Here is a 27,889-nt window from a genome sequence, read left to right on the forward strand (position 1 = left end):
CATTTATTATCCTTCTTTGTCCCATCTAAAAAGTTAGAAAAAGATAGCGAACTCTGTCTGATGTGTATGTTTGGTTATCTACATACGATTAATTTAAAACATAATTTTCTTTGATTTAAATCAATTTTTTTCCAGAAGGCTTTTAATGGATATTATTAAAATCCATTAATACCTACCTAAACTTTTCAGGTTTTCATCCTGAGCAAAATGATTTTTGGGACTTTCGTCACAGCCGGTGTCACCTCTATCGGATTTTTCACAAAACTTTTCATAACAAAAACCGCTAATAACTACAAATATAATTAATTTGTTTTAACACTTAAATTTTATGTTTATAGTTATATAAAATAATATAATTTTATAACAGACTTACTGAAACAAGCAAAGAAAACAGATTTCGAGAAAACATACATGTTTTCAACGTCTAATCATGGGAATAACTGAATTTAAATTCTAATTTACCGCAAAAGGTGAGAGCGCGCAAGATTTCTTTCATGCTTAAATTAGTTTAAGCACAAAAACACCGGTAAATAAGGAAAAGGCTTTGTGAAATAACAATGCAGGTATCCAATTGGAGGAGATGTCTAAAAGAAAGTAAGTTTTTTTAGTTGTTTTTTGTTATTTTTATTAATTTTAGTTCAATCATCGTAAAATTTCAGTAGTTTGATTTTTTTACTTACATTACAGATTTTATTATGTAGTTTAGAAATACAAATAAATTTTATGCTAAAACTATTGAAAAATTTAAATTATTTAAAAAAATTTGGGTTCAAAATCTTTTTCTATACATAATAGAGAGAAAGTAAAATTTACTGACTTTTTTTCATACAGTTTCAGTCGCCACAAAATTGGTTACGGTTAAAATCACTTTGTTGTATAATTCCATCGAGTATACGTTTCATATTAGTCACGTAGATTTCTATTTTGAAAGAATAGCTCAAAAATATACTTTATCCAATTTTTTCAACCAAATATACAGGGTGGTTCAGTGTTGATGGTGGGTTAAACAATATGATCAAAAAAAAACGGCGACAGCGATGGCTATGAAGTGAAATGAAGATCGCTGTCATTTTATATGTAAAATTATACGGGGAATGTCATTGATGTTCATTTCCAAGCCAACTGGTCGCCTTTTTTTCGATCATACGGTATTATTCCGCGAATATCTGCAAAACCGTTAAAAAATTAAGAACACTACATATACAAAAAATGTTATTTTTTTAATTCTGCATCTAAAAGTAAAATAATACATACAGGGTAAATAAGAAATAGCATGGCAACACACCGCATAGCGCTTCAAATACAAATAGTGTATATTATGCAGAATTTTATGCTTAATCGAATTATGTAAAAAAAATGGGGGTTGCAATTTAAAAAACTTAAAACTTTATCATTACTTTTTTGGGACACCCTATACTATACAGCAAAATATTTTTAGAATATGCACTTATAAACCATACAACATTTATATAAAACTTGTTTTCATATCTTTGTCAACAACGACGATATTGAAATTCCTCGCACTAATGGACAATGGTCCACCCTGTACCTATAATGCATCAGTATGCTATCAGACGCATCTTGGCAATTACACGGTATGATATTCTACTAATTAAAATACTTTATTCTTAAGTGGCACTGCTGTTTACATCTATGTATATACTTAGAATTCTAAATGGTTATAGGAATTAGAATATTCTTTTATAATTATAGTGGCATGGAATTTCCAAGTCGATATAATTATTATTACACAAATAAAGATGTATAATATTGTTACTAGGCAATTTATACCAAAATCGTTTGTTTTACTTTTTTTAGTGGAAGAATTGCGCTGCGGGACTTCTCATTTCTTTTTGTAGGTCATCCTCCATTTCTCTTTGTAGGCCAGATTTTTCTCGGGTAATATATCTTTCGAATTCTATACTAATATATAAAATCCTTAAGTGACTGACATACTGATTAATCACGATCCTGCTCAAACCACTCAACGTAAGAAGCTCAATTTTTGCATAGAGGTTGATTCTAGGGTGTAGAGGTTCGATAAGAAGGGATTTTTCAAAATTCCAGTTCCAAGAGGGTGAAACCACCCCTCAAATATTACAATATTTTTTATTTAAAAAACGGCCAAGTTTCCGAAAAAGCGCCTAAACACGTATATTTTATTTTGTTTTTTTACATATTTTAAGATTTTTTAAAAATGTATACAGGGTGTTTCGAAAAATCTGGTCATTGATTAATCACGGTCCTGCTTAAAGCGCTTGACATAAATAGCTGATTTTTGCAAAACAGATTGACTTTAGGGTGTTGAGGTTCGATAAGAAGGGATTTTTCGAAACTCGAATTCTAAGGGGGTAAAACTATCTCTCAAATATTGAAATATTTTTACTATATATACTTTCACTTTCACTTTGTTGTTTTGGAGATTAAGATGGAGTAGTTCGAGTAGTCGCATACTGGACTAATAAAGTCGCAGTTCAGCCTTAACAGGTAGTATATATTCTAAATAAACGAGGGAGTGGATAAAGTATCGGTAATATGTCGATGTATATTTAAATTTAGTCTATATGTGCCTTTCTTATGTCCCATTCATAGATAAAAGAAAATAATCTTCTATTAAGATAGATATGAAACTTAATAGTAAAATTTTGGGTCAAAGCGCCCCTCCGTGTTCTTAGTAGAGACTACGTTTAACCCAGCGCCTTCGCCTTTTCTGCAGTAAATATTTTTTATGTTTATATTTGATTTCAAAGGATTTAGTTTTAAAGTTACACTGATATATTAGTATATCAGAGTTAATTTTAATAAAACATAAGAATACATATATTTGACAGTTTATTAAATATAAATTTTGACTAGAAGGTAGAAAGTAAATCACAATATTTGATAAAACTTATAAGTATACCATTTTTATAGTTAATAAATAATAAAACTATTTCTGACTATGATATTTAAAATTTAGATAGATAGAATATTAAAAAACATACCGGTATTTGCAGACGCAGGCCCAAATTCAATAAAAACCAAAATTTTTCCTGCGAAAATCGGGCTTTATTCACGGAAAAGGTATTTTTTGATTTATCAACAATCATTGTCAAGTTGACAATATACAGGGTGTTTTCTAATTAGTCTAAAAAATTGTGGTGTGATTCCTCATGTGTTCTTAAAACAATTTTTATATAACCATTAGGTCTAAAGTACTACCTTTCTGATCTACAGGGTGTTAAAAATTTAAAAAAAATCGATATTTTGCTTAACATAAATGGTACACTACTGCTTTTTCAAAGAAAATATATGTTTTTCTTGACTGGCCATCCTTTTTCAACAAAATTGATCTTTTGAGTTTTTCTTGTTCATCAAACGGTTGCCGAGAAAAAAATAAATATACTTATTAAGAGCCCGCCTTAAGCCGTTTTCTAACGATTTTTTATTTTTTAGATTAATTAGAAAACACCCTGTATATGCACAGGCAACCAAATAAACTAGGCAACCAAATAAACTAGTAACCTCTAAAAATTATTTTTCCTACCACTAGCGACATACCGTGTTTTTAGTGAGTACCAATGAGTACTAAATTATTTTATCAAAATTTCACCATATAAGTTTCCAGGCAATGGTCCCATTTTAATTAAGTTTTTTTTACCGGGGAAATCCTGGTACCGAAAGTACCAGGAATTCCTGGTTCTTTTGAGACATCAAAGAACCGGGACTCGAAATTATTAATTCCCGGTTCTTTCGGTACTTTCGGGACTCGGTAGTAATAATTAAAAACATATTTTTTGTTACGTGCGAAAAACTTTTGATACTTTCTAGCGGTCGACATCAAACTCTTCTAAAAAAGTAGTGATGCTATCTCTTACTGTTCTTACTTCTGAAGTGTCTATAATGTTTATTAGCAATTATTGAAGTTTAAAAATGTTATTTTATTATTTAGTATAATATTGCTGAATGTATTAGTTATATTTTTTTGTGTATTTATAGGCATTTATTGCATCTTTAATTGAAAATGTTAAGTTATTTTTTAATTTAGTTAATCTTTTTTTTTTTTCGTTTGTGTTCATGTTCACTTTCTCATGGCTTAAAAATTTGATATTATTTTCATTTGAAACTCAATTTTTTATCGGTTTTTCTTTTGAGAACCATCACTTGCTTGCTAATTGACAAACTCTACAATCGTTAAATGAAAATATTTTAGTACGGTTCTGGAAACTCTAATTAATACCAATACTACCATTTAAGGTTCAGATCTTTTTGGCCATCACAGAACCGGGCCTCGGTAACAATAATTAAAAAATTATTTTTTTGTTACGTGAGAAAATCCTTTGATACTTTCTAGCGGTCGAAATCAAACTCTTCTAAATAAGTAATGATGCTATTTCTTATTGTTTTTGCTTCTTTTCTCTTTTGAAGTTCCTATAATATTTATTATGTTATGTTTTAATAGATATTTATTTGCATTTTTAATTCAATATTTTAGGGCTTTTGTCTCAAATTCAGTTAATCTTGCTTTTTTCTTTACTTGTATTCATGTTAATTTTTTCATGACTGATTACTTAATAATGTGATATTATTTTCATTAAAAATCTCAATTTTTTATCAATTTTACTTTGAAAAACCATCCCTTGCTTTCTGATTGCTGAAATGCACCACCATTGAACAAAAATTAGTCAGTACCGAAAAAACCGGAAAATCCCGGTTCCTAAGAGGCGCGGTACCGAAATTCCCAGTTCCGAAAAACAGCTCCGGTTCCGGAAACCCTAATAATGAAGGTCTTGTCTTGTGCTATCAAGCTTTTAGAAATAGACTATAGTTTTCTAAATTTTTGTGGACTGGATAGTCAGTTATTGCCTAACTATTAACTAAACTATTAACGCATAAATATAAGCTAACTATAGATAACAGAGCCTTATTACATCGTACACAGACAAAACAAGCCTCCAATCAATATACAGAATTGGGTTAAACAGATCGCCGTAAGGATTCCCGTTTAAACTGATCTCTTTTATTAAATTAGGACCTTAATAAGATTATCCCCCTGTTCCAACAACGCTACTGGCGTCGTTTTTTTTTTCGTTTGACTTTTCGGCTAAAAAAACGGAATTAATGGATGAAGTAGTAATAGGGTCAGTGTAGTTCTATTGGAACTTGTTGAATCATGGGCCCAAAAAGTGATCCCGAAACGGCAGCGCTGAGAAAAGAAGTGGAAGAATTGTATAAAAGTTTACAGGTACGGCTAGACAAAAGCATTAGCGTAACTAGCAATTTATCTTGGGGTGGGCCTAGGGCTTTTGTTTTTTTAAAAATGAAAAATAATTTTAAAAAACACATTTTTTGAATAAAACGTTTTACATGAATTTTTTTCTATCAATAAATTTCATAGACGTGGTTATCAAACCGTGTTCCCCCCGTAGATTACTTAAATACCTACAGATTTTCTAAAAAAATAAAAATTAACACATTTTTTGAACACAACAAAATAATATTAACTAAACAAAACTAGGAAACGTCATTTTTACTGCAACACAAACAAATAAAAATGAATACATAGCCAAGAGTCATAATTTAGGATTTTTCTGGGGGGTGCCCAATAGTACCTGGGGAGGGGGGGGGCGGCACTCCCGGGCACCCCTGTAGTTACGCCAATGGACAAAAGTATACAAGCACAGTTTAAAGATTCTTTAAACTGTGATACAAGGGTCCGGCAATGGTGCGTCGGGCATCTGTAGCTCCTAGAATAAAAAAATTGGGAATTTTGTTTTTGTGCAAACCTAAAGTATGTACTAGGATGTATTTCAGAAAAATATTTTAATTTCTACAGGGTGGTTCAAAAAAGTGCGAGTGGAACGGGATGATTTTTTAAATGGAACACTATCTGTATATTATTGTATTTTTGGCTTCCTTTCAGATCACTTTACATAATCCTAATTCATGAGATATTAATAAATAAAAAATATATATTTTTTAGCCTTTCTTAAAAAAATATTACAAATACAAGAACTGTTCTGAAATCAAAACTATATTAGGTATTTACTTTAAATCTTCTGTACTTACTTTGCCATAAATACCGTAATTTTAAATTATACAGGGTGTTCAAAATTCTACGCCTAACTTTATAAAATATAAAATATTTTTTCGTGTTTTTTTTAAATGCATCACCCTGTATATTATTTTTTTAATAGATGGAGAATTAAAAAATGGATATTTTTTGTATTTAGAGTATCTCAAAAATTTTAACGGTTTCGGAGATATTCGCCGTTTTACATTTCATATGGGATTTTCCACAGTAAATTTTTATCAAAGCGACCCAATGAGTATTCTCGTATTTTACCGTTGAAAGAGCCAAAAATATGAAATAATACCGCGAGAATGTGCAAAGCCGTTAAAAATTTTGAAATGCTCTAAATACAAAAAATGTTCATTGTTTAGAAGGCCGTCCATCTATTAAAAGAAAAATAAAATACAATATGAGAAATGGAGTTAATTTTGCCAACCCTGTAACTCTTAAAAGGTGAGAGCTATGAAAAATGCATTCAATCAATTTTGTAGAGAATTTTCTGAGCTTCAATTTTTTATATACTTAGTATAAGCTAAAAAATCATAAAAGTGACATTTAACCCCTCCCCTCTCTGCGAGCTCTTCATCTATCTTCGGGGACTTATGACACATATCAGCCCAAGTCTAGAGGAATCATTTAATAGTTATTTATGATACAAGTTCGATACGAACATCATAATGAAACGCGTGTAACGTTAAGCCAAGAGGCGTTAGCCGAGTGGCTTAGTTACACAAGTTTCATTAAAAAGTTCGTATCGAACGTGTATCATTCAAAATTTAATCTACGACGCGACACGAAGGACGATCCAAAGAGATTTGATTTAATTTAAAATATCAGAGATATCCTCATAAAAATTAAAATTCAAAATTATCAGGTGCCCATATTAGTCGACGCCGTGGTAATCGTGCTTGTTGATTGTTTCCATTTTGACTTTGACAACTCAATTATTGATGTTCAATTTTGTCTTAAACGTTCAGTTTTAGCAAAAAGCAAAAAATAATATTAATATGGATGATTCTGATTCTGAAAGTGTCCCTTCGGATATTGAAGGCATTGCGCAAAACGTTGTCGATTCCCTACCCGAAAAATCAAGACAAAACGTACGAGCAAGCCTATGTAAAACTTGAAGATTGGTGTAAAGGGAAAGGAATCAAGAATAGTAGTAACGAAAAGGTTCTCCTGGCATATTTTGAACATAGGAAGGCTTATTTCAAAACATAGGAAAGCTTATTATTAAGCTTAGCGTTATATCAGTGAAGAAAAATACAGATATTAGTAAGTACGTACATTTAATTGCATTTCTAAAAAGAAAATCGGAAGGATTTCGGTCAAAAAAATCGAGAATTTTAAGAAAAGAAGACATAACTCGTTTTTTGTGTGGAAGCCGATGATAAAACTTATTTCCTGACAAAAGTTTCATTGATAGTGGGACTTGCGGGAGCCTGGCGGCGGCGGCGTATCGAGTTGACAAATCTGCAGCTGCAAAATGTTATAGATGAAGGAAAATGCATTCATGTCATTATTCCATTTACGAAAACAAAGATATCACGAGATTTTTTTATAACGAAAGGGAACGTTGAAGGAATAAATATGGTGGAAATGGTTCAAAGATATATAGCTATGCGGCCAAGCAACACAGAGCTAACTCGATTTTTTGTGGGATACAGAAATAAAAAATATATTAAGCAACCCGTTGGCATTAATATTTTAGAGAAAATGCCGTATAAAATAGCATTGTTCCAAAATGCCGTATAAAATAGCATTGTCTTCCAAATCCACAACAATACACTGGACATTGTTTCCGTAGATCGTCTGCCTCGTTGCTTGCAGATTTAGGAGTGGATTTATTAAATGTTAAAAGACATGGTGATTGGCGCTCTAACACAGTGGCATAGAGCTATATAGAAAATTCCAAAGAAAATAAGAAAAAAGTGTCATTTAATATTTTGGGTAACATTTCTGGCAATGATGGATTTTCAACAAGTTCAAGCACTCAAATAAATTTACTTTCTAAAAATTCAACTCACCTGTCATCGTCTGGAATTAATTTAACCAATTGTACTGATATTATAATTAATGTTTACAATAAATAAACGTATTTAGGTACCTTTTTTTGCTTGTTTCTTATTTTAAAATTTGCGTTTTATGATGAATTCATAATAGCACTAGTGATATTATGAAAGCCATAATGGACATCCAAATGACAATGTTAAATGTGTCATAATGACATTGTTGTAGATTAAACCATTTTCAAAACTGTAGGATTTTTTTCATCGATTTGTCTAATTTGACTGGGCTATTAAGTATTTTTATGTTGCTGTAGGAAAAGCAACAACAATGTGCCGACACAACCCTGACCAGTGCCTGCGAAAGCATTGCGGACGTGCCCAAAATCAAGCTCATCACCAGAAAAATGATGAAGGGCCATCTGAACAAAGTGAACTCGGTACATTACAGCGGAGACAGTCGGCACTGCGTCACTGGATCTTTGGATGGGAAATTGATCATTTGGGACACCTATACTGGAAACAAAGTCCAAATTATACCGCTGAGGTCGGCATGGGTCATGAGCGTGGCATACGCGCCATCTGGAAATTTCGTAGGTAAGCATAATATCTTCACAAGATAATATTTAAATCTTTGTTCGGCGACAGCTCAACGTTACAATAGATTAAATGCTTTTAGTAATTGACATTGTGGTCAAGTCGAACCATTCTGAATCTGAAGCAGCCAAAAGAGGTATAGTTAAAACATTATGCCATAGAGCAATCGCCAAATAAGTTTATTTAAACGTGTACAATCACTATATGCAGGGACCAAGAATCTCTGAATTCTGAACTAAGTAATAAACCCGATTTGCTTCAGAATGGTTACTCTGCAAAATCCCTCGACAAGATTGTATCGCAGAGAACATTATATGTTCTCTGTGATTGTATCCTATTGCAAGTCTGACTCACTGGTGAGCCAGCCTGGGGAGGATGCTCTCCCCCCCCCCTCTCTCTCTCTCTCTCTCTCTCTCTCTCTTTCTTGGCGAATCAATACTAGGAATACTGCATTGTTCACCACATACCACACGGAGTATTGTAGCTAAACGATTAGATTTTTACAAATTGTAAGTTTTGGGTTCGTTGAAGGGCTATTAGAGCTACAATTTAAAAATGTTTTTACAAGATACAGAGTGTCCCAAATAAATAAAAATATCAAAGTTGTATTTTTTTCAACGGTTTCTACGATTAAAATAAAGGTAAATTTGATTAAGGTTTATCACAACCAAACCAAACCAAACCTTACGTTTCTGAAATATTTTCAATTTTGTGAAATTGAAGTAAAAATTTGAAGGCTTTATTTCTCCTAGGGTATCAAAGTTAATACTAAATATTTACTGAAGATTATTTATTGATCAGATATTGTGTTGCAATAATACAAATTATAGTACCTTATACAGAGTGTCCAAAAATTTATATTAAATAATTACTAGCTTTAAACGGCAATAACTTGATTAATTTAAATTTAACACCCTATATTTTTATGTAAATCAGATGCACAATTTAATTGTCTATCAATCTGTATTATACCATTTTTACCTATCTCTTCAAGTTTTCATAGAAAATGCATTTTCTTATAATTTAGATCTCATTTAACGCTATACCCGTGGAATATTGACATTTTAGATTTATTAAAGCAACATATGTACAAAATGTACAGGTGATAAAAATAATAATATTGCTAGCCCATTCGTTTACAAAAAGAAAACTATTTAAACCTTTGTAAAGAGTATACCAATTAAGTATACCACAATTATTTCCACCCAGAAATTAGTTAATTACATACTTAATAATTGTTTTAATTAATAAATTATTCTACCGTATGATCGAATAAAAACGGCGTCAACGATGGCTATGAAATGAAGATCGCTGTCATTTTATATGTAAAATTATATGGGAAATGTCATCGATCGTCATTTCCAAGCCAACTGGACGCCGTTTTTTTTCGATCAAACGGTAGATAAATGCGGATTTGACTCAGAAATCAATATAATAATAAGTTGAAAATGAACGTCTCTGTTGTTATAAATAAGTATTCGTCAAAATTTTTTACCACAAATACCTTTTTACCACACTGTCTAATACACATACAAAATTCAGTTTTTTAGTATTTGGAGCAATTAGTATTAATCAACGTAAACAGTCAGTTAATGTAGTTTGAATACTGGGATCATATTAATTGGTCCTCTATAACAAAAAATATTTAAACAGTTTTTTTTATAAGTGTCCTAACAAAAAAAACCGGAATCATCAAACCAAGAGAAAGAGTGCACCTATGTAGGAAAAATATGTGCTATAGTTAAATATTTGTATTATTTTTTCCAGCTTGTGGTGGTATGGATAACATGTGCACAGTCTACGACCTGAACAACAGAGACTCTTCAGGCGTAGCGAAAATGGCCAGAGAATTAGCCGGATACGATGGATTTTTAAGTTCCTGTAGATTTCTGGACGACAAAACCATAATCACCGGCTCAGGAGACATGAAAATGTGAGTTATATGGTCCAGTTGAACATTACCTTTAATATTAAATAATGTAGATGTCAATGGGATTTAGAAACAGGACGAAAAATATCGGATTTTATCGCCCACAACGGTGACGTAGTCTCCATAAGTTTGTCGCCCGATGGGAACAGTTTCGTCACCGGAAGCGTGGATAAGACATGTAGGTTATGGGACATTAGAGAAACCAAGCCAAAACAGACGTTTTTTGGCCATACGGCTGATGTTAATTCAGTTTGTGTAAGTGTAGTAAAAACATTTTATTTTAACCACACTGTATATCGCGTGATTTTCAAAAGTGGCGCACCTTTATACAGGGTGAGTTTCCTACGATGTTCTCTATGGGTATCTCGGAAACTACTGGAGATAGAGAGTCGTTTAAATGAAGAAAGAATTGTAGTTTTGTGGATCCATAAATATGCGCCTTTCAGATTTTTGAAAAAGTTTATGGCTTACTAGATATTTCGAAAAAAAAACAAATTTTGGCTATTTTAAAAAGTGTCCCTAATCCCATTATAATCTATTTTAGATAAAAAGTTTTCAGATAAATGTTGTAGATAATCACATCCTTAATGAGTTTGTGTTCCCCGATTTTTTCTAAAGCCTGTAATTTTTGACATTTGACACAAACATATGTTTTTTTTTCCATAAATCCATAGTTGACCATGAGTTCATAAAAAGCGCCATTTTTTTAAGCTTTTCAGCGATATAAGCTATAATATGTTTTTTTCGAAAAATTATCAAGTTATTCTTATCTTTCTTGACTAATTTCACTTAGTTGGTATGGTATTCTTATTCTGTTATGATTTATAACTTATAAAAAGACAGAATATATTATTAAACGGTTCTTTACAATTTACATTACACAAACTAAAACTTAAACAAATAATATCACTACATACACTTTTAAGTTATTTTAACATGTCTTGAAAACCGTTCTGTAAAAAACGTAAGTAACGTTCACCGGTCAACGTATCCTCGAAAATGTAGGGCCAAGAAAAGTTGAACCAATAATCCTACACGCTTTTTTTTCATTTGAAAAATTCATATTTACAATTTTTGTTTATTTTAATTTACAAAGTTTGGATGTGACAGTTTCACACATTTCTGAGAGCAACGACAATTGAACTTGTTTTTTCATGGCTAAGTAAAATTGTTTAAAAATGATAAGAATTGGTAGTAACTCAGCAATTTTTCGAAAAAAAGATATAGCTTATATCGCTGAAAAGCTTAAAAATGGAGCTTTTTATGAAGTCATGGCCAACTATGGTTTCCATTAAAAAAAACTATGTTTGTGTCATATGTCAAAAATGACAGGCTTTAGAAAACAACGGAGGACACAATCTGATTAAGGATGTGATTATCTACAACTTTTATTTGAAATCTTTTTGTCTAAAATAGATTATAGTGAAATTAGGGACAATTTTTAAAATCGCCGAAATTTGTCTTTTTCGAAATATCTAGTAATTTTAAGCCATTATCTAGTAACTTTTTCAAAAATTTGAAAGGCGCATATTTATGACCCCACAAAACTGCAATTCTTTACCCATTTAACCGACTCCCTATCTCCAGTAGTTTCCAAGATACCCATAGAGAACATCGTAGAAAACTCACCCTGTATAACTTTTTTATTATTTCAGATAAACCAACGAGATTTGGTATATCAGCATATACCAATAAATGAGGATTGATTGACGTATTCAGTTAGTTTCGGTCACTTCCTGTTTCACCGGAAATGACTACAACTTTTAATTTTCAAGTAGTACCCTGGAATTTTTTTGCTCTGTTTGATAGAAAATGGCATTCTGATTAGAATGACTTATCATATGTCAACTTTTGACATTTTCACTTAAAGAAAAAATAGTATTTTAAATTTCAATCTAGAGTGCGACGGCTAAGAATGTAACGACAATTTGACTGAATTTGAATAACAAATATGTACCAAATTATTGTTACAAAATGCATTTTCCAAATACGTTAATGAGCCACTCTCGTTCCATTTGAAAAAAAATTATTTATGATTAAAAATACGATTTGGGCATCTTTCGACCGGCCAGGTATAACACTAGACGATCAAATCTATTTTTCAAAAGCTCCTTGATTAAAAATTAATGGTTTTAACACAGCCACTCTAGGTTGAAATTTAAAATTATATATTTTTTAATTGAAAATGTCAAAAGTTGACATATGATACGTCACTCTATTCAGAATATAATTTTCTACCACATAAAGTAAAAAAATACCGAGAATACCATTTGAAAATCAAAGGTTGTAGTTAATTCCGGTGAAATAGGAAGTGACCGAAACTAACTGAATATATGTCAATCGATCCAGATTTATGTCATATACTAATAAGCCAAATTTCGTACTTTTATCTGAAAAAAAATAAAAAAGTTAAAGTAAAAGTAATTAAAAATATTTTTCCCTATTTATGGTCACACTTTTTGTCACACCCTGTACATGACTTTTTTCTAGTTTCATCCAAGCAGCCACGCCTTCGCCACAGGCTCAGAAGACAAATCGGCTCGTATGTTTGACATAAGAAGCGATCAGCAAATAGCTCAATACAAACCCCCAGCTAATAGCGGCTTCACATCGTGCGGACTGTCGCTCAGCGGCAGAATATTATTCTGCGGATCGGATGACAATAACGTACACATGTGGGACACCCTTAAGACTACTCATAATGGTAATTAAAAAAAAATCACAGGTTATATCTCCATATTCTAATGGGAAAAATTAAACTCACTCAAAAAATTTAAAGCAGCCCTACTAAGCCTAAAATGTTGTACTTTTAGTATATTTACAATTATTAGTCAATAATTTTATTGTGGGTACAATACCGTGCCGGCAACTGTTACTTTTGGGTCGGCATTTACATGTGTGGAAGGAAATCGCATAGGGATTTTATTAAGTCGGAGTGAGAGAAATGCGACGGTGTGCTGTTGCGGCGTTGCCGGTACGCCTTTCCCTATCAAGTAAAGTAAAATCACGATCGCAAACCGCTTATATTTAAAAGACTTTTTTCAAGAGGTAACTAGATAAAATCATTAGACATGTTTCTGAGCAGCTGAAATGGAATATCGTTAGGGTGTCATTTTTTTTATAACGAGAAAACGTCAGTAATCGCGTTAATTTAAAAACTCAACTTTTTAACACATAACAGACCATAACTCAAGAACCACATTAGATATTGAAACTTTTTTTAATTTTCAAGATCGGATATTTAACAATATGTTTACATGAGAAAAATTCGATAAGGTTGTTTCTTCCATTCAAAAATTGTAAACAATCCATCCATTTACTTTTACAGCATAGCAATTTTCAGCAATCGTGTAATTTTTTTATTGATAAAAAGATTTTTACATACTGTCTACAAAGAAAATACAGCTGAAATATTAACGAAGTTCTTGAAAAAATTACAATCTATTATTTCTAATAGATTTCGAGATATCGATTTTTGAATTCAGAGTTCTAATAGCGCGACCACTATCGAACACCCACTCAATTCCACTTATTTTTACTAAAATGCAAGTGTTTCTAGCTTGCACTTAAAAAAATCAAGCTATAAGGAAAATTACAACGACTCGTTAATAAATAAACAAATTAAGTATCAAGAGACGTAATTAAATCGCATGACGTACACCTTTCCCTAGAACTTTAAGTACTGACAGAGGTATTGATTGGGTCGACCGGTCAACTGCGACAAATAAATCTGCTATATCCCCTTCCACGTCTCTTAGCGATGCGCACTGTTTCTCGGTTTATTTCATACGTTTGGCAACGTATTTACTGTCCTCTCTTTGTTCAGTACATTATAAACGCATTGTACTCTTCTTACATACGGAAATCTCGACCCAAGACTAACCTTTGCCAGCCCTTATAGTATATTCCATTCCATACCAATTGAACTTCCATCATTCTGGAGATTTGTTGGTCACCGACTGTTTTGTGGCCAGATAAACCTCAATTTTAACCAAAACGGGACATTTTAAACCCTGTATAATTTTATTATTATATTTCAGGGATGCTATCTGGCCACGAAAATCGAGTTACGTCACTTTCAGTTGCAGCGAACGGATTAGCTATATCTACCTGCAGCTGGGACCAAAACGTCAGAGTATGGGGTTGATTTACTGCAAAATATACAGAGCGCTTTAAAACTACATACAACGAAATCTATTAACGATAACAAAACTTGTTATTGAAATTAATTAAACCTGAACGATATATTCAAAAAATGTAGTCGAAAATAGAAAACAAAATGGAATGGATCGTGGGTATCAAAACTGTGTTATAAAGATAAATTTGTTTTTATTTATGTAAACTACATATTTCTTTAACTATATTTGAGTAGTTACCTAAGTGTTTCAGAAATAATATATAATAAAATATTGATTTATATTACTATTTTATTTTATTATATCTATACTCCGTTAAAGAAAAATATAAAACAAAATTCACATTGCACCTATCATATATTCATGACATACGTTACAAAATTTAATATTTTTTTGACGTACGTCATGAATATATGATAGGTATTGTACTGTATCTATAAAATGGTAATAAATATAATAATTTCAGATACTAAAAAATATAAAGCTATAAAGATTGCTAATATAGTAATCTTGAATGAATAATTATTTTTAGATGTTTATTATTATATTGAGAGTTCAAGTATATTACATTATATTGGACCAAAAACGTGCTGGATAAAAATGTGACCGATGATATTTTTGTACACATTATTATCATGCATTTATTTATTAATGAAGTATATACAGCTTGTTCCAAATAAAAATATACTTAACAGAGATCCCTTAAACGCATAGGACATACAAATAGTTACAAGTTGTCTCTATAGATCTGTATAAAATTCTACCAAAGATTATTCTAAAACTAATAAATTTTCCTTATCTTAAGGTAGGTTCATACACACGCGAATTACGAAATGCGAATTGGGAATGCCAAAATAAAATCGCCTTTTATTTATGTAGTTCATATAATAGCAAAATTCGCAATGAATTTTAGGAATATTTGTGTTTTTAAACAAATGTTGAAAATGTCACTTGAATGAAGAATTTTATTTTTGTCTCCAGTATGACGTCGCAGTGCCGTGATAGCATATACATAGGTTTATTTTTATATATATGTATGTATAATGTTTTTGTGTAATGGATGAAGCTACTTATTAATAAATATTTTAGTAACAAACAACTGTTTGACAGAGCAGTTGATATCTTATTTTGACACTGATCGATATCCGTCAACAGGAACATAATCACAAACATGAAATGACAGTTACTAAAGTCTGTCCAACGAGACAATACATGACAGTGACAGTTGTTGTCTGAACTTATCTGTCCTTTTAATTCACAGGTAAATTGCATTTTCTCTGTCATTTTTTGAATGTCGTCTGTCGAAGTCTTCCATGCTTCGTTGGACAGGCTTTAGAAACAATACGCTAAATATAATAATTTAGAAAATATCGTAAAACCGTTCACAACCTATTTCATCCCGTTTTCAACTAAAATAAAGAGTATGACGTAACGATGAACGACGGTTTTACAGACTATAACAGGTTTCCTTAAACATTTTGTAAATAATCCACCCTTGTGCATACTCTATGAAAAGAATTCTATACAAACCATTTGAGAAATCCGCATTGACTAGTAACAAAAAGATCACAGTAAAAAAAGAAATAATTATGACAGATTTATTTTATTTGAAGGAGTAGCGAGTTTAGTACCAACGCTCCGGATTCCTTGGTGCTCCATTCTATCACTTCCGATTCCCTAACTATTGAGTACGCCCCTGGTTTGACGTAAATTTGGAACGTCGCAGAGATTTTCTTATTGTGGCCGATATCAAACGGTGTTGCTGTGCAGGATTCTAAAGATGGGTAAAATACGACTTGTACGTCGTCGCCCTTTTGACCAGTGAAGTTACACCATTGCGATTGTCCTGAAATACAAATAAAATTGATTGAAAACAATATTTTTGAACAAATAAACTAAAATATTTTAAAATCGACGTTCAGTTTTTTGTCAAATAATTTATACTGTGATTACTTTTTTTAATGTTTTTATTAAAAAAAAAGAAAACAAATCTATATCGAATATTTTTACAAATCTCGAAAAACATTGCTTCGTATACAGGAGTACAGAAGTTAAAAGGGTGCCCCCATTTTTTATTTCATACTTAAATTCTCTGTAAAATTCTATGAATATTGATGTTAAACACTCTATACCTAACATTAAGCGTTTTTGAGAAAAAAAATTTTTGGACGAAAAAAAGTACCTGTCAAAAAAATATGTATAGCCTAAAAGTCAAATTTAGTGATTACCACAGCCACTGTGCCATAAAGAGAAGACACGTGACTATCTATTTCAAAAATTAAATTGCTCAGATGTCATATTATTATAATAATGGCGGTAGCTGTCATGGAATTGAGCGATTAAAAAATTATCATAAATCTTTTTTTTCAAATGGAAACGACAAAAAAACGAATTGAGAAGCCTTTTCAATAGTGAAATAAAAAAGTGGGCTTCCATTTGAAAAAAAAAAGATTTATAATAATTTTTTAATCGCTCAATTCCATGACCGCTGCGGCCATTATTATATGACATTCGAACAATTTAATTTTTGAAATAGATAGCTACATGTCTTCTCTTTATTGCACAGTGGCTGTGGTAACACTAAATTTGACGTTTAGGCTACACACATATTTTTGACAGGCAGTTTTTTTCGTCCAAAAATTTTAAATATTTTTTTTCTCAAAAACGGTTAATGTTAGGTATATAGTGTTTGATATCAAAATTCATAAAATTTTACAGAAAATTTAAGTATGTAATAAAAAATGGGGGCACCCATTTAAAATAAGAAAGTTTGTGACGAACTCCCGGTATTTCCGGAAGTGCCGCCATATTGAAAATATTTTTAATCGATAGATCTCGTTGTGAAACAATGATGTGCAACCTAGGTATTGTAGTTCTCTAGAAATTTCTAATGCACGCTCAGCTTAGGACACCCTGTATGTACCTTCGAGATCGTGCTAATTTTGTTGATTTTTTTATTCACTGGTATAAATATTATTTAATTATTTATTAACACAAGATAAGTATTGCCAGTAGTTCAATTGTACCTTTTGTCAAAGGCTGTCCTCTGTCCAAAATACACCTCACTGCGCCAATCTTGGTGGGATAATATGCCACGTGCCACTTGTCAGTGCTAATATTCGTCAAATTTTTCAACGCGAACCTCACCCAGCCCATCGGCACGTTATCTTTGTCTTCTTTGGCGTCTTTCTCATCTGTCTGACTTCTATATCTATAGCAATTCTGGCAGTAGCACACGGCTTCTTCCGACGAGAAATAGTAATCTAATAAAAAAAGAAGTATAATTTTTTTATCTAAAGAAATATTTTTTTATTTCATAAAATTATTATATTATAATATATTTCTAAACGTTAGGCTTTTGCCCCATTCAAACCAGTTTTAAATTGCAAAAATTACTGAGATGCACAAAGCCTATAACGTAGTTTAGACTGCACAAAAAATTATACAGGGTGGCGCACCTCATTCGCCTCGGTTGATTATACGAAAACGGAAAGATGTAGAAACAAAACATAATATGGGTATACGTGGGAAGGCAATGTGTATAATTTAAAATTATTTTGAAATGTACAGGGTGTGTCAGAATTAAGATCTATATCAAAGTTATATTTTTTCTTATGGAACACCCGGTATTTTATTTCATTTTTGTATTCTTGGATATAAAATATGGCATTTATTATAAGGGTTTAATATGTTTAAAAGCTTTGGTTTGATATGAATAAGAAGATATTTAAATACGAATACTATAATAAAAAAGTTTGTCAACACCTTGTACATTACTTTTCAGAGTTAATTCTTGTGCTCAGTTTCAAGCCAGAAAAATAAACCTTACTAAAAAAAAGATTGCTTCCTTAAATGTATACAGGGGTATCAAAAATTGCTGGTCTATTTTAAATATTTATTTTACATAAAAACTTTGTTATTTCAAATGCAAAACTATGTATTTTTTTAAATAAGTCGAAGCAGGTTTAAATGCTCTTTCAAACTATATTAGGCTTTCCAATACCTATCTAGGCGGGTGTCTCCATGGAAATTTTCTAGTGACACTTAGTAGCTATTTTCAAAATCGACATTAGTTTATGGACTTTATTTAAATTTATATAACAGTTTATTTTTGTTCAATTTACCTACAATAAGGTTAATAAGTAAGTTTTTATTATTTTATCAAGAAAAATGAAGCAGTATCTGCTGGCCGAAGGAATGGATATGTTACTAGTGATTTTATTTTGTGAGAACACACAAACATTTTATGAGGACACATATTTTACGTGGCATGAAGGATGAAGGGTTTATGCTCAAAGATATCCAAATAGGAATTTTTCCTTTGAAAAACTATTTTTTCTATTTCGCAGAGCTGATAGTATGGTATATGAAAAACCTATTAGGCAGAAACCTGTCGTCGGAAGTTAAGAAAATGAATTTGCCTTAATTGGTTCTTTTATAGAAAAACCAATATGTCTACAAGTCATCGTAATATAAATCAAAAAGAACTACTTCTTTATCTTGATAAAATAATAAATACTTACTTATTAAACTATTTGTAGGAAAATTAAATAAAAGTAAACTGTTATAAATTTAAATAAAGTCCATAAACTAATGTCGATTTTGAAAATAGCTACTAACTGTCACTAGCATATTGCCATGGCAACACCAGCCATCTTGATTGCCATTTTATTGAAAAACAACTTTTTATTGAAAATCTGAGCTAGATAGGTATAGGAAACCCTAATATAGTTTGAAAGAGCATTTAAATCTGCTTCGACTTATTTAAAAATACACAGTGTTGCATTTAAAATAACGAAGTTTTTATGTAAAATAAATATTTAAAATAGACCAGCAATTTTTGATACCCCTGTATACATTTAAGGAAGCAATACAGTTTTTTAGTAAAGTTTATTTCTCTGGCTTCAAAGTGAGCACAAGAATTAACTCTGAAAAGTAATGTACAGGGTGTTGACAAACTTTTTTATTATAGCATGCATATTTAAATATCTTTAAATATCTTAAAAACCAAAGCATTTAAACATATTAAACCCTTATAATAAATGCCTTATTTTATGCCCAAGAATCCAAAAATGATATAAAACACCGGATGTTCCATAAGAAAAAATATAACTTTGGTATGGATCTTAGTTCTTATACTGTACGTCTGCTGGATCTGTGTCTACGAAAGGAATGCGGACAAAAAACATTTAAATAAACAACAATATATTTTATATGTCGACTTGACGAGTACGTCACCGCAAATCGCTCCGCCCATTCATTTTATTGGCTACTTGCAAATTTGTCGAATTTTTATTGATGAGACGCGTCGTCTCATCAAAACATCGAGAGAATATCGTTTCCCCTCTCACGGATACCCCGTAGCTATAGAACGGACAGACGTACTGTACACCCTGTACATTTTAAAATAATTTTAAATTATGCACATTGCCTTCCCACATATACCATTAACTCCTACAAAAAAGACAAAGTGCTTAAATTAAAAATGATGCTGACGTCACGGTCTGTGGGCCTAGCGATTCTAACACGAATTCGGCAAGACAAAGAAAGAGCTTTTCTCTTTCCTTGTTTAATGAATGTTTAACGAAATACTCGAAAGCTGAAACGCGCAACCGCAATCACGAAAACGTCGGAAGCATTCGGATCCTACACGGAGAGTTCGGTTTTGTTCGGCGAGAAGCGCTTTGTGGGAATTTTGAACATTATGAATAATTCTTTGAACTTAATGAGTATTTTTTGTATGATTTAAAAATACAGAAATGTATAATTTACTCTGATATTTATAAAAGCCCATCAGCGGTAAAGTTCAGCTGAGTTTGACGTAAACCGCGGTTGCGCGGTTCAGCTTCCGGGTATTTTGTCCTTAGAGAAGGAAAGAGAGGCTCTCTTTCCTTGTCTAGATAGACGCCGCGTTTGTTTTTGTTGGGTCAATGAATTCGCTCGATTTTATCGATTAGGTACATTAGGTATTATTGAACGGACTATTTGATGTGTTTTTTGTACTTTTAACAAATTTAGATAGTGTAGTGTTTGTAGTGTTTTATATGTTGTTCCATAATTGTGTCCCAGGTTGTAATTTTATGTTAGCGGTACAAAAGTGTGGGTGTTTCGGTTTCCCAGAGACAAAAAACTTCGCAAAAAATGGTTAACTGCAATTCCTCGCGAAAATTTGGGCAGAATAACAATAATCGGGTGTGTGAGATGGTGAGTGCCATTTTGAAAAGGAGGATTTTATTTATGAAATTTCCCAACAGGATACAAAAACCGGTGAGATCGTTTCAGTTAATTTAACTTTGCCCCGATTAAAAGAAACTAGCGTACCAAGTAAATTAATTAATTAATTTAAATTCGTTTTCAGCAAGCAATTGAACAAAGCAAACAAGAATATTTAACACATAAGAAACTTACGAGTTTTACAACTTTTGAGGAACTTAAACCATTATTTCAGTCTTTTAACTTGGTTGGTTTTTCATTATTAACGAGAATGGCTTATCCATATTGTTGTATTTCCAATACACTAATTAAAAACTACTGTGGTAAAAAAATGACCGCTTAGGTAAGGGTAATAAGAAAAAAATTAAAACCTACTTAAAATCAATGTATAGAGTATAGAGTTAGCTAACTACTATAGATGCAAACTTCGGAAAATTAAAATTTGATTCGAAAAATTCAATCATGAATTGCATGATGCCTTACTAAATATAATTTATTAATGTTATGGTATCTTGCTGTCTGAGAATTCCAAAAATAAGCATTCTTAAATTTAGATTCTACCTAGTGTATTTCGAACAGTTAAGTGCACGTACATATATTTGTTACCTATACCTGCTTACGTACTTAACTACCATTTAAATTGTTTGTGTTTTTTTTATAGATCCTTGCTGTTATTATATGTTTAGATTTATTATTACATTAATCCCTAAAGCTATACCTAAATCGTATAAATCGACTTCAAACGTAGAAAACTACACAAAACCCCTTAGAACCATTTAGAACTCGTAGGCCGACGGTCGATGACGTCACGCGGCAGCACTTTGTCTTTGGTATTATAGGAGTTAATGCATATACCCATAAAATATTTTGTTTCTACATCTTTCCGTTTTCGTATAATGAACCGAGGCGAATGAGGTGCGCAACCCTGTATATGACAATGATAAAATCATAGGTTGACAACTTAAGGTATATTGACATTTGACTGGTTTTGTACTGTGACCTGTTCAGTTTTGATTTAAAAATAGATGCAGTTTTTCTTCAATTACTTAAAATCTGCTTGTTCAAAATTGTTCAAATTTGGCATGTGTATTCAACACACACATATCAACGTTTAAAAAACTATTTACGACTTAGGTATAAAATTAACAGGGGAGCCAATATGTGGACAGTTCAAAATTTGCATGGGATTCCCCATGTTTCCAATAACGATGCACCACCCGGTATATTATGATCTAGAATTTAAACGGATTTTCTGACGAATTACCTGGTAAAAGTAGCTTCTTTTTAAAATTCTCGCATTCTTCTTTAAACATGCACAACACCAACGGACTGGTAGTGGGCGATGCTTTGAGAACAACGTTCGAGTTTGTTAGGCTCGTACTTGGAATCGGCAGTGTGAGGTTATTTTCTGTACGCTCTTTTTCGCATAGTTCCAAATCAGCCTTTTCGCACTCCATATTAGAAGACAAAATCTCGCTAGACTTCGAACTCTCGTTTATTATACTTATCTAAAAAAGTGAGAACAGTAAAAGGAAGTTACTGAAGGACAGAATATCGAGGTTGCATGGTTCATGCACAAAAGTTTGTCCTTGTGTAGGAAATGAGTGTAATAGGCAAATTCGAAATGTTATTTTCTTTTTGGTGGAGTGGCAAAAAGTAAGCGTTATTACTATTTTACCTTTTGGCACTGTCCATACAAATCAAAAACAGCATACACTGACTGTCCTAACGGATAAGACCACGGAAAGCTTTGTTCTTCAATTCCATTAACGATTAGTTTAAAATACTTTGAATCTGTGATCATCACTCCTATAGAGTCACCTTGTGTCAAAGTGTTCAGTACCTGACCATAGTTTGATCTTCCCTAATAAAAAGATAATAAAATAAAAGTGATACTCTGTATACTAAAGACTGGCAAAGGTTAGTTTTGGGTTGAGATTTCCATATATAAGGAGAGTACAATGCGTTTATAATGTACTGAACAAAGAGAGAACAGTAAAAACGTTGCCAAACGTACGAAATAAACCGAGAATCTGTACACATTGCTAAGAGATGTGGAAGGAGATAGAGCAGATTCGTCGCGGTCGACCGGTAGACCCAATTAGTACTTAAAATTCTAGGGAAGCAGCGTTATCATGCGTTCAGCTTTACGATTTAATTACGTCTCGTGATACTTTATTTGTTTATTCATTAACGGGTCGTTGTAATTTTCCCTATAGCTTGTAATTTTTTAAGTGTTAAGTTAGAAACGCTTGCACTTTTGGTAAACATAAGTGGAAGTTGGTGTTCGACAGTGGTCGCGCTATTAGAACTCTGAATTCAAAAATCGATATCTCGAAATCCAATAGAAATAATTGATTGTAGTTTTTTTTCCCAAAAACTTTCTTAATATTTCTACTATATTTTCTTCTCAGACAGAATGTAAACATCTTTACAAATAAAAAAGTTACACGATTGCTGAAAACTGCTATGCACTAAAAGTAAATGGACGGGTTTTTTTAAATATTTGAATGAAAAAAAAAACAAGCCTATCGAATTTTTCCCACGTAAACATCTTGTAAATGATCCGAACTTCAAAATAAAAAAAGTTTCAATATCTAAAGTGGTTCTTGAGTTATTGCGTGTTATGTGTTAAAAAGTTGATTTTTTAAATTATCGCGATTACGGACGTTTCCTCTTTATAAATAATATGGACACCCTAACGATATCCTTATAATACAGACCCAAAAGTAAGACTTGCCAGCCCGCTATTATTTAGGTGGATAAATACCTTGACACCGTTGATAGAAATCCAGTCGTTTGCAATGATACAACTTGGTCCCTTAATGGCCAACGCGTTCACCGGCAAGCTCAACCTTTCCAAAGGTCCCGCCACCACTCCGACTATTATAGACGACTGCCAGTGCGTGTCCAGGTGTTCCAGTACCACTTGGACCGCTTTGTTGGGCTCTAAAGGCGGTACGACGGCGACCACTCCCTGGTTGTAAGAAGCTACACGTCGGGCGATCGTTTTGTCCGATAATAGTTCAATGTTGCGACCGTGGTTCTCGTGAAATTCGTATCGACGTATACTAGCTGAAATCAAGGGGAAGTATGGTGCAACCAACAATTATTGAAATAGATTCTGCTGTTCTGATTTTGCTCCTTTTGTTGGCAATAAATTTAGACGTTATCGATCGATAATTTATTTGAGCATCAGTATTAATCGTTAACTGTAAAATCCTCTTAACACAGTATTGCCAACTATTTCAATCATTGTTGGTCGCTCCATAAAATTAGCGTTGAGTGAAATACGTCTAATATTTTGAAATTTCCCGTCTCAAAATGGAGTCGAAATGGAGGTAATTATACTCTATATTATATGGAGACTTTAATTTCAATATTAGCTTTTTTGTTCAAAATGGGAAAAAAATCGGACGAACGGACACACAACAAAGTGATCCTATAAGGGTTCCGTTTTTTTTTCTTTTGAGGTACGGAACCATAAAAAAAAATATTACTTATTTTGACAGTACTAACCTGATGAAGCTTCATCTCCAACGATAGCATTGCACTCTTCTAACTCTACGGGTGCCTGCTCTTGATCCAGGACTATTTCCAGACTATCTTGTAAACGAGCGCTAAAATGTTTAATAATAAGTAACAAAAAATTAAAAATATATATAGGTCGGCGATCTAACCTATTCATTGGTGATACTGGTGGTGCCTTATGACTGGTAACAGACAGTTCATAACATTGGCCTTTTAGCTCGAACAGAGCCCAAACGTTTTCACCCATCGAAGGAAAATGCAGAGGAAGTTCTTCCCCATTTATAAAAATCTACAAAAAATGTATTTTTAATATACAGGGTCGCTTTTATGTATGGAAACGGTCGATTATTAGGTAAAATATAGGAGGTACCGCAAACAGTTATACAAAAGTTATAGGGTATGTCTATTGGCGAGTAATAAATTTACGTATACAGATATAACATATACAGGGTCATAAAGTCGTAGCATATAAAAGTTTCATTTTTTTAAATAGAACCCCCTGTATATTATTACATATTGCAATTCTTCCTTCAATTCTAAACAAAAATCGAAATACACACAATGTACTTCAAACCAACCGTTTCCGAGTTATTGACTTTTGAAAACATCACTTAAAATGTTGTATCCTATGTTATAGGGTACAACATTTGTATATATTTTTGTACACTTGTACACTGTTCATTAAAATGTTGTATCCTATGTTATAGGGCTTGTTTCTCTCTACAATTTCCTGTCTCACAATGTACCGTTTGTGTCGATATGGAAAGCACTGTTCATTAAAATATTGTATCCTATGTTATAGGGCTTGTTTCTCTCTACAATTTCCTGTCTCACAATGTACCGTTTGTGTCGGGGAAGGGATCATAGTTTCATAGTTGTCGATTTTCGAAAGAAATCAGTACATGTATATTATTTCGTATATTTTTCATTTTATTGATTATATGGAAAGCACTGTTCATTAAAATGTTGTATCCTATGTTATAGGGCTTGATTCTCTCTATAATTTCTTGTTTCACAATGTAACGTTTGTGTCGGGGAAGGGATCATAGTTTCATAGTTGTCGATTTTCGAAAGAAATCAGTACATGTATATTACTAGAAACTATGAAACTATGATCCCTTCCCCGACACAAACGTTACATTGTGAAACAAGAAATTGTAGAGAGAATCAAGCCCTATAACATAGGATACAACATTTTAATGAACAGTGCTTTCCATATAATCAATAAAATGAAAAATATACGAAATAATATACATGTACTGATTTCTTTCGAAAATCGACAACTATGAAACTATGAACCCTTCCTGGACACAAACGGTACATTGTGAGACCGGAAATTGTAGAGAGAAACATGGCCTATAACATAGTAATGAACAGTGCTTTCCATAAAATCAATAAAATGAAAAATATACGAAATATTATACATGTACTGATTTCTTTCGAAAATCGACAACTATGAAACTATCGAGATCCCTGTAGTATGCTTTTTTGTATAGGTGAGGTTGTATGCTCTAAACTATTTCCAAATACACTTTAACATATAGTTCATACCAAATAAACTTTTAGTCACGTGATTAAGCTTGACCGGCACAGCGTTGTCCACTTTTATATATCTCCTTTTAATCAAAATATTTTAGGAAACAAAAATAAATTAATTATAAATATATAAACAGTCAAAACTCATCTGCCTAACTGTACACGACATAAAGAGCCAACCGTTTCCAGCCAACCGTTTCCAAAATTACTACCTCTTTCCCATTCAAAATATTCTAATAAGGTTGCGATGAGTTTTTTGCGACTGCTATTAAGCTATCTTGTACACTTCGCACTAAAAGAGGTTCTAAAAAGAACAATGTTCAACTGCAAGCTCTGCTAGTAAAAAATTTTAAGCTTAAAATGCCACAACAACACTATTCATTTAAACCAAAAACTCGTAATACAAAACTAAAGTGTTAAAACGAATGACAATGTTAGGAAATAAATAAATATAACATTTTTTACAGCAAAGCTACCACCTGAATCTCCAGCGGGAAATTTAACTTCCAGTTAGTCATCCCGGCGCCGAATATGTCCATGGTTGAAAACAATGAATTTAAAAATCGCACCCTCGATTATGTAACTAAAAGTTTAATTGGTATCGCTTATAGTTATTTTCTTACTTTTATAGCGCAGTCTTGAGTTTGTAAAATACCAACTCGATCGCCCACAGACAACCAGTTAAAGCTAGGAGTAAAGAACTGCATCAGCTGATTTTTGTATTTTAATTCATTGCCTGAAAAAAAACACCTCTGAAGCTAAAATAACAGATAAACAGCAATTCTAAATCTAAATATCTGAGACTATACATCTGCATCTGTATACAACTGGTGCTAATAAGCTAAAACACGCTGAAAGATCTACATATTTTTAATAAAATCTGCAAACCTTAAGCAACAATACCAGTTTTTACCTCTCTAATGCAGTTTAACGACAGAAAAATCTCATGACAACCGGCAACATTTGCCATGACTACCGACATAAAGCCTTTTTTATTGGTCAATTCGTTTAATTGATGCGGCAGCGTGCTGACTTTTTTTAACTAGGATATTAAGATTATAAGAAACAGAAAAAAGAGCGAAGTTTCAAACAAATTTTTATTTATTAGAAATTTAATTTGCTAATAGTTTCGCCGTGTTTGATGACATGCACGCAAAACTTTTATTGATTTCTCTATATGTTTAAGCCTATGACAAATTGTTTTGGGTGGACTATCACACAAAAATCTAACCTGTTAAATAACAGCAATCGGCCGGCAAGCAACTACTTCCGACATTCGGAGACGTTTCAGTAATGCCAACTGACAAAGTACCGGCCATATGTTTCCATAAACCCAATATAGACACTTCGAATATTTCGTCCTTCGTTAGAGCGGTACTGCTGAAAACGACGCTGTTGTTGTACTCTTTGGATCTTGTCGCCACTCTGCCGTTTTCGCTCAGTATGACACCCTTGTCGTGACAATCGGAAAACCTGTGCAGGTCGATTTCGGCGTTCGGATGTAGAACGCTAGTTCCTTGTAGCGACACAGACGTATCAGATCTATAATAGATATTTATGATACAAGTGAGTTAACAGCATCAGCAATGGAGTTAACTCGCGTGTGTTGTACAATATTTTATCTACGTCTAACTATAAAAAGACACAATGAATTTTAAAAATTATTATACTTAATTATATATCTATCCTAAAAATCATTTACCTTAATACCTTTGTCCAAATAACACCATGCATGGCAATGTCAATATGACAGTAAATAATATTGATGTCACTAGTTTAAAAAATGAGCGATTCGGAAAGTATTCCCTATGACATTGAAGAAGAGGCATTCAGAGCCATTTCTGGATTGCTTCCAGCAAGATCGAAACACAAGTATGGATATACATAC

At 32.3% G+C, this 27,889-nt stretch overlaps 3 protein-coding genes across 4 annotated transcripts in view; 1 reads left to right on the forward strand and 2 right to left on the reverse strand.

Moving 5' to 3' along the window:
* The window catches only part of LOC115886189 (procollagen-lysine,2-oxoglutarate 5-dioxygenase), a 32,976-nt gene extending 32,507 nt beyond the window's left edge, over positions 1 to 469 (reverse strand). The window contains exons 1-2 of the mRNA XM_030905278.1: positions 374 to 469; positions 177 to 290 (exon numbers count right to left, since the gene is read on the reverse strand). Of these exons, the coding sequence (XP_030761138.1) occupies positions 177 to 290; positions 374 to 413 (154 nt within the window). The 5' untranslated portion in view covers positions 414 to 469. The remainder of the gene's footprint in view (positions 1 to 176; positions 291 to 373) is intronic.
* Positions 470 to 509: 40 nt separating this feature from the next.
* On the forward strand, positions 510 to 15,007 carry LOC115886190 (guanine nucleotide-binding protein subunit beta-2). 2 transcript variants are annotated; one of them, XM_030905281.1, is made up of 6 exons: positions 510 to 594; positions 8,376 to 8,655; positions 10,423 to 10,588; positions 10,639 to 10,840; positions 13,076 to 13,289; positions 14,626 to 15,007. In XM_030905281.1, exons 2-6 carry the CDS (start codon positions 8,466 to 8,468, stop codon positions 14,730 to 14,732), a joined length of 879 nt encoding a protein of 292 aa, XP_030761141.1. In that variant the 5' UTR covers positions 510 to 594; positions 8,376 to 8,465; the 3' UTR covers positions 14,733 to 15,007. The 2 variants fall into 2 exon arrangements, with proteins under 2 accessions (XP_030761141.1, XP_030761140.1); XM_030905280.1 differs by lacking the exon at positions 510 to 594 and adding an exon at positions 5,087 to 5,224.
* A 76-nt stretch (positions 15,008 to 15,083) lies between these two features.
* Positions 15,084 to 27,889, reverse strand: part of LOC115886188 (neuralized-like protein 4) — a 31,257-nt gene continuing 18,451 nt past the window's right edge. The window contains exons 12-20 of the mRNA XM_030905277.1: positions 27,233 to 27,543; positions 26,625 to 26,737; positions 24,615 to 24,754; positions 24,454 to 24,554; positions 23,705 to 24,009; positions 22,613 to 22,798; positions 22,199 to 22,442; positions 17,748 to 17,984; positions 15,084 to 16,567 (exon numbers count right to left, since the gene is read on the reverse strand). Of these exons, the coding sequence (XP_030761137.1) occupies positions 16,320 to 16,567; positions 17,748 to 17,984; positions 22,199 to 22,442; positions 22,613 to 22,798; positions 23,705 to 24,009; positions 24,454 to 24,554; positions 24,615 to 24,754; positions 26,625 to 26,737; positions 27,233 to 27,543 (1,885 nt within the window). The 3' untranslated portion in view covers positions 15,084 to 16,319. The remainder of the gene's footprint in view (positions 16,568 to 17,747; positions 17,985 to 22,198; positions 22,443 to 22,612; positions 22,799 to 23,704; positions 24,010 to 24,453; positions 24,555 to 24,614; positions 24,755 to 26,624; positions 26,738 to 27,232; positions 27,544 to 27,889) is intronic.

Source organism: Sitophilus oryzae, unplaced genomic scaffold (assembly GCF_002938485.1).
Source record: "Sitophilus oryzae breed Bouriz unplaced genomic scaffold, Soryzae_2.0 scaffold_471_pilon_pilon, whole genome shotgun sequence".
Classification (NCBI taxonomy): domain Eukaryota; kingdom Metazoa; phylum Arthropoda; class Insecta; order Coleoptera; family Curculionidae; genus Sitophilus; species Sitophilus oryzae.

Bases quoted from the DNA above. Each gene is read 5' to 3' on its own strand.
- LOC115886190 (XM_030905280.1), top strand. From the start codon at position 5,153: ATGGGCCCAAAAAGTGATCCCGAAACGGCAGCGCTGAGAAAAGAAGTG. The intron at 10,589-10,638 runs GTGAGTTATATG...TAAATAATGTAG, and splicing joins GGCTCAGGAGACATGAAAAT to ATGTCAATGGGATTTAGAAA. The intron at 10,841-13,075 runs GTAAGTGTAGTA...ACTTTTTTCTAG, and splicing joins CTGATGTTAATTCAGTTTGT to TTTCATCCAAGCAGCCACGC.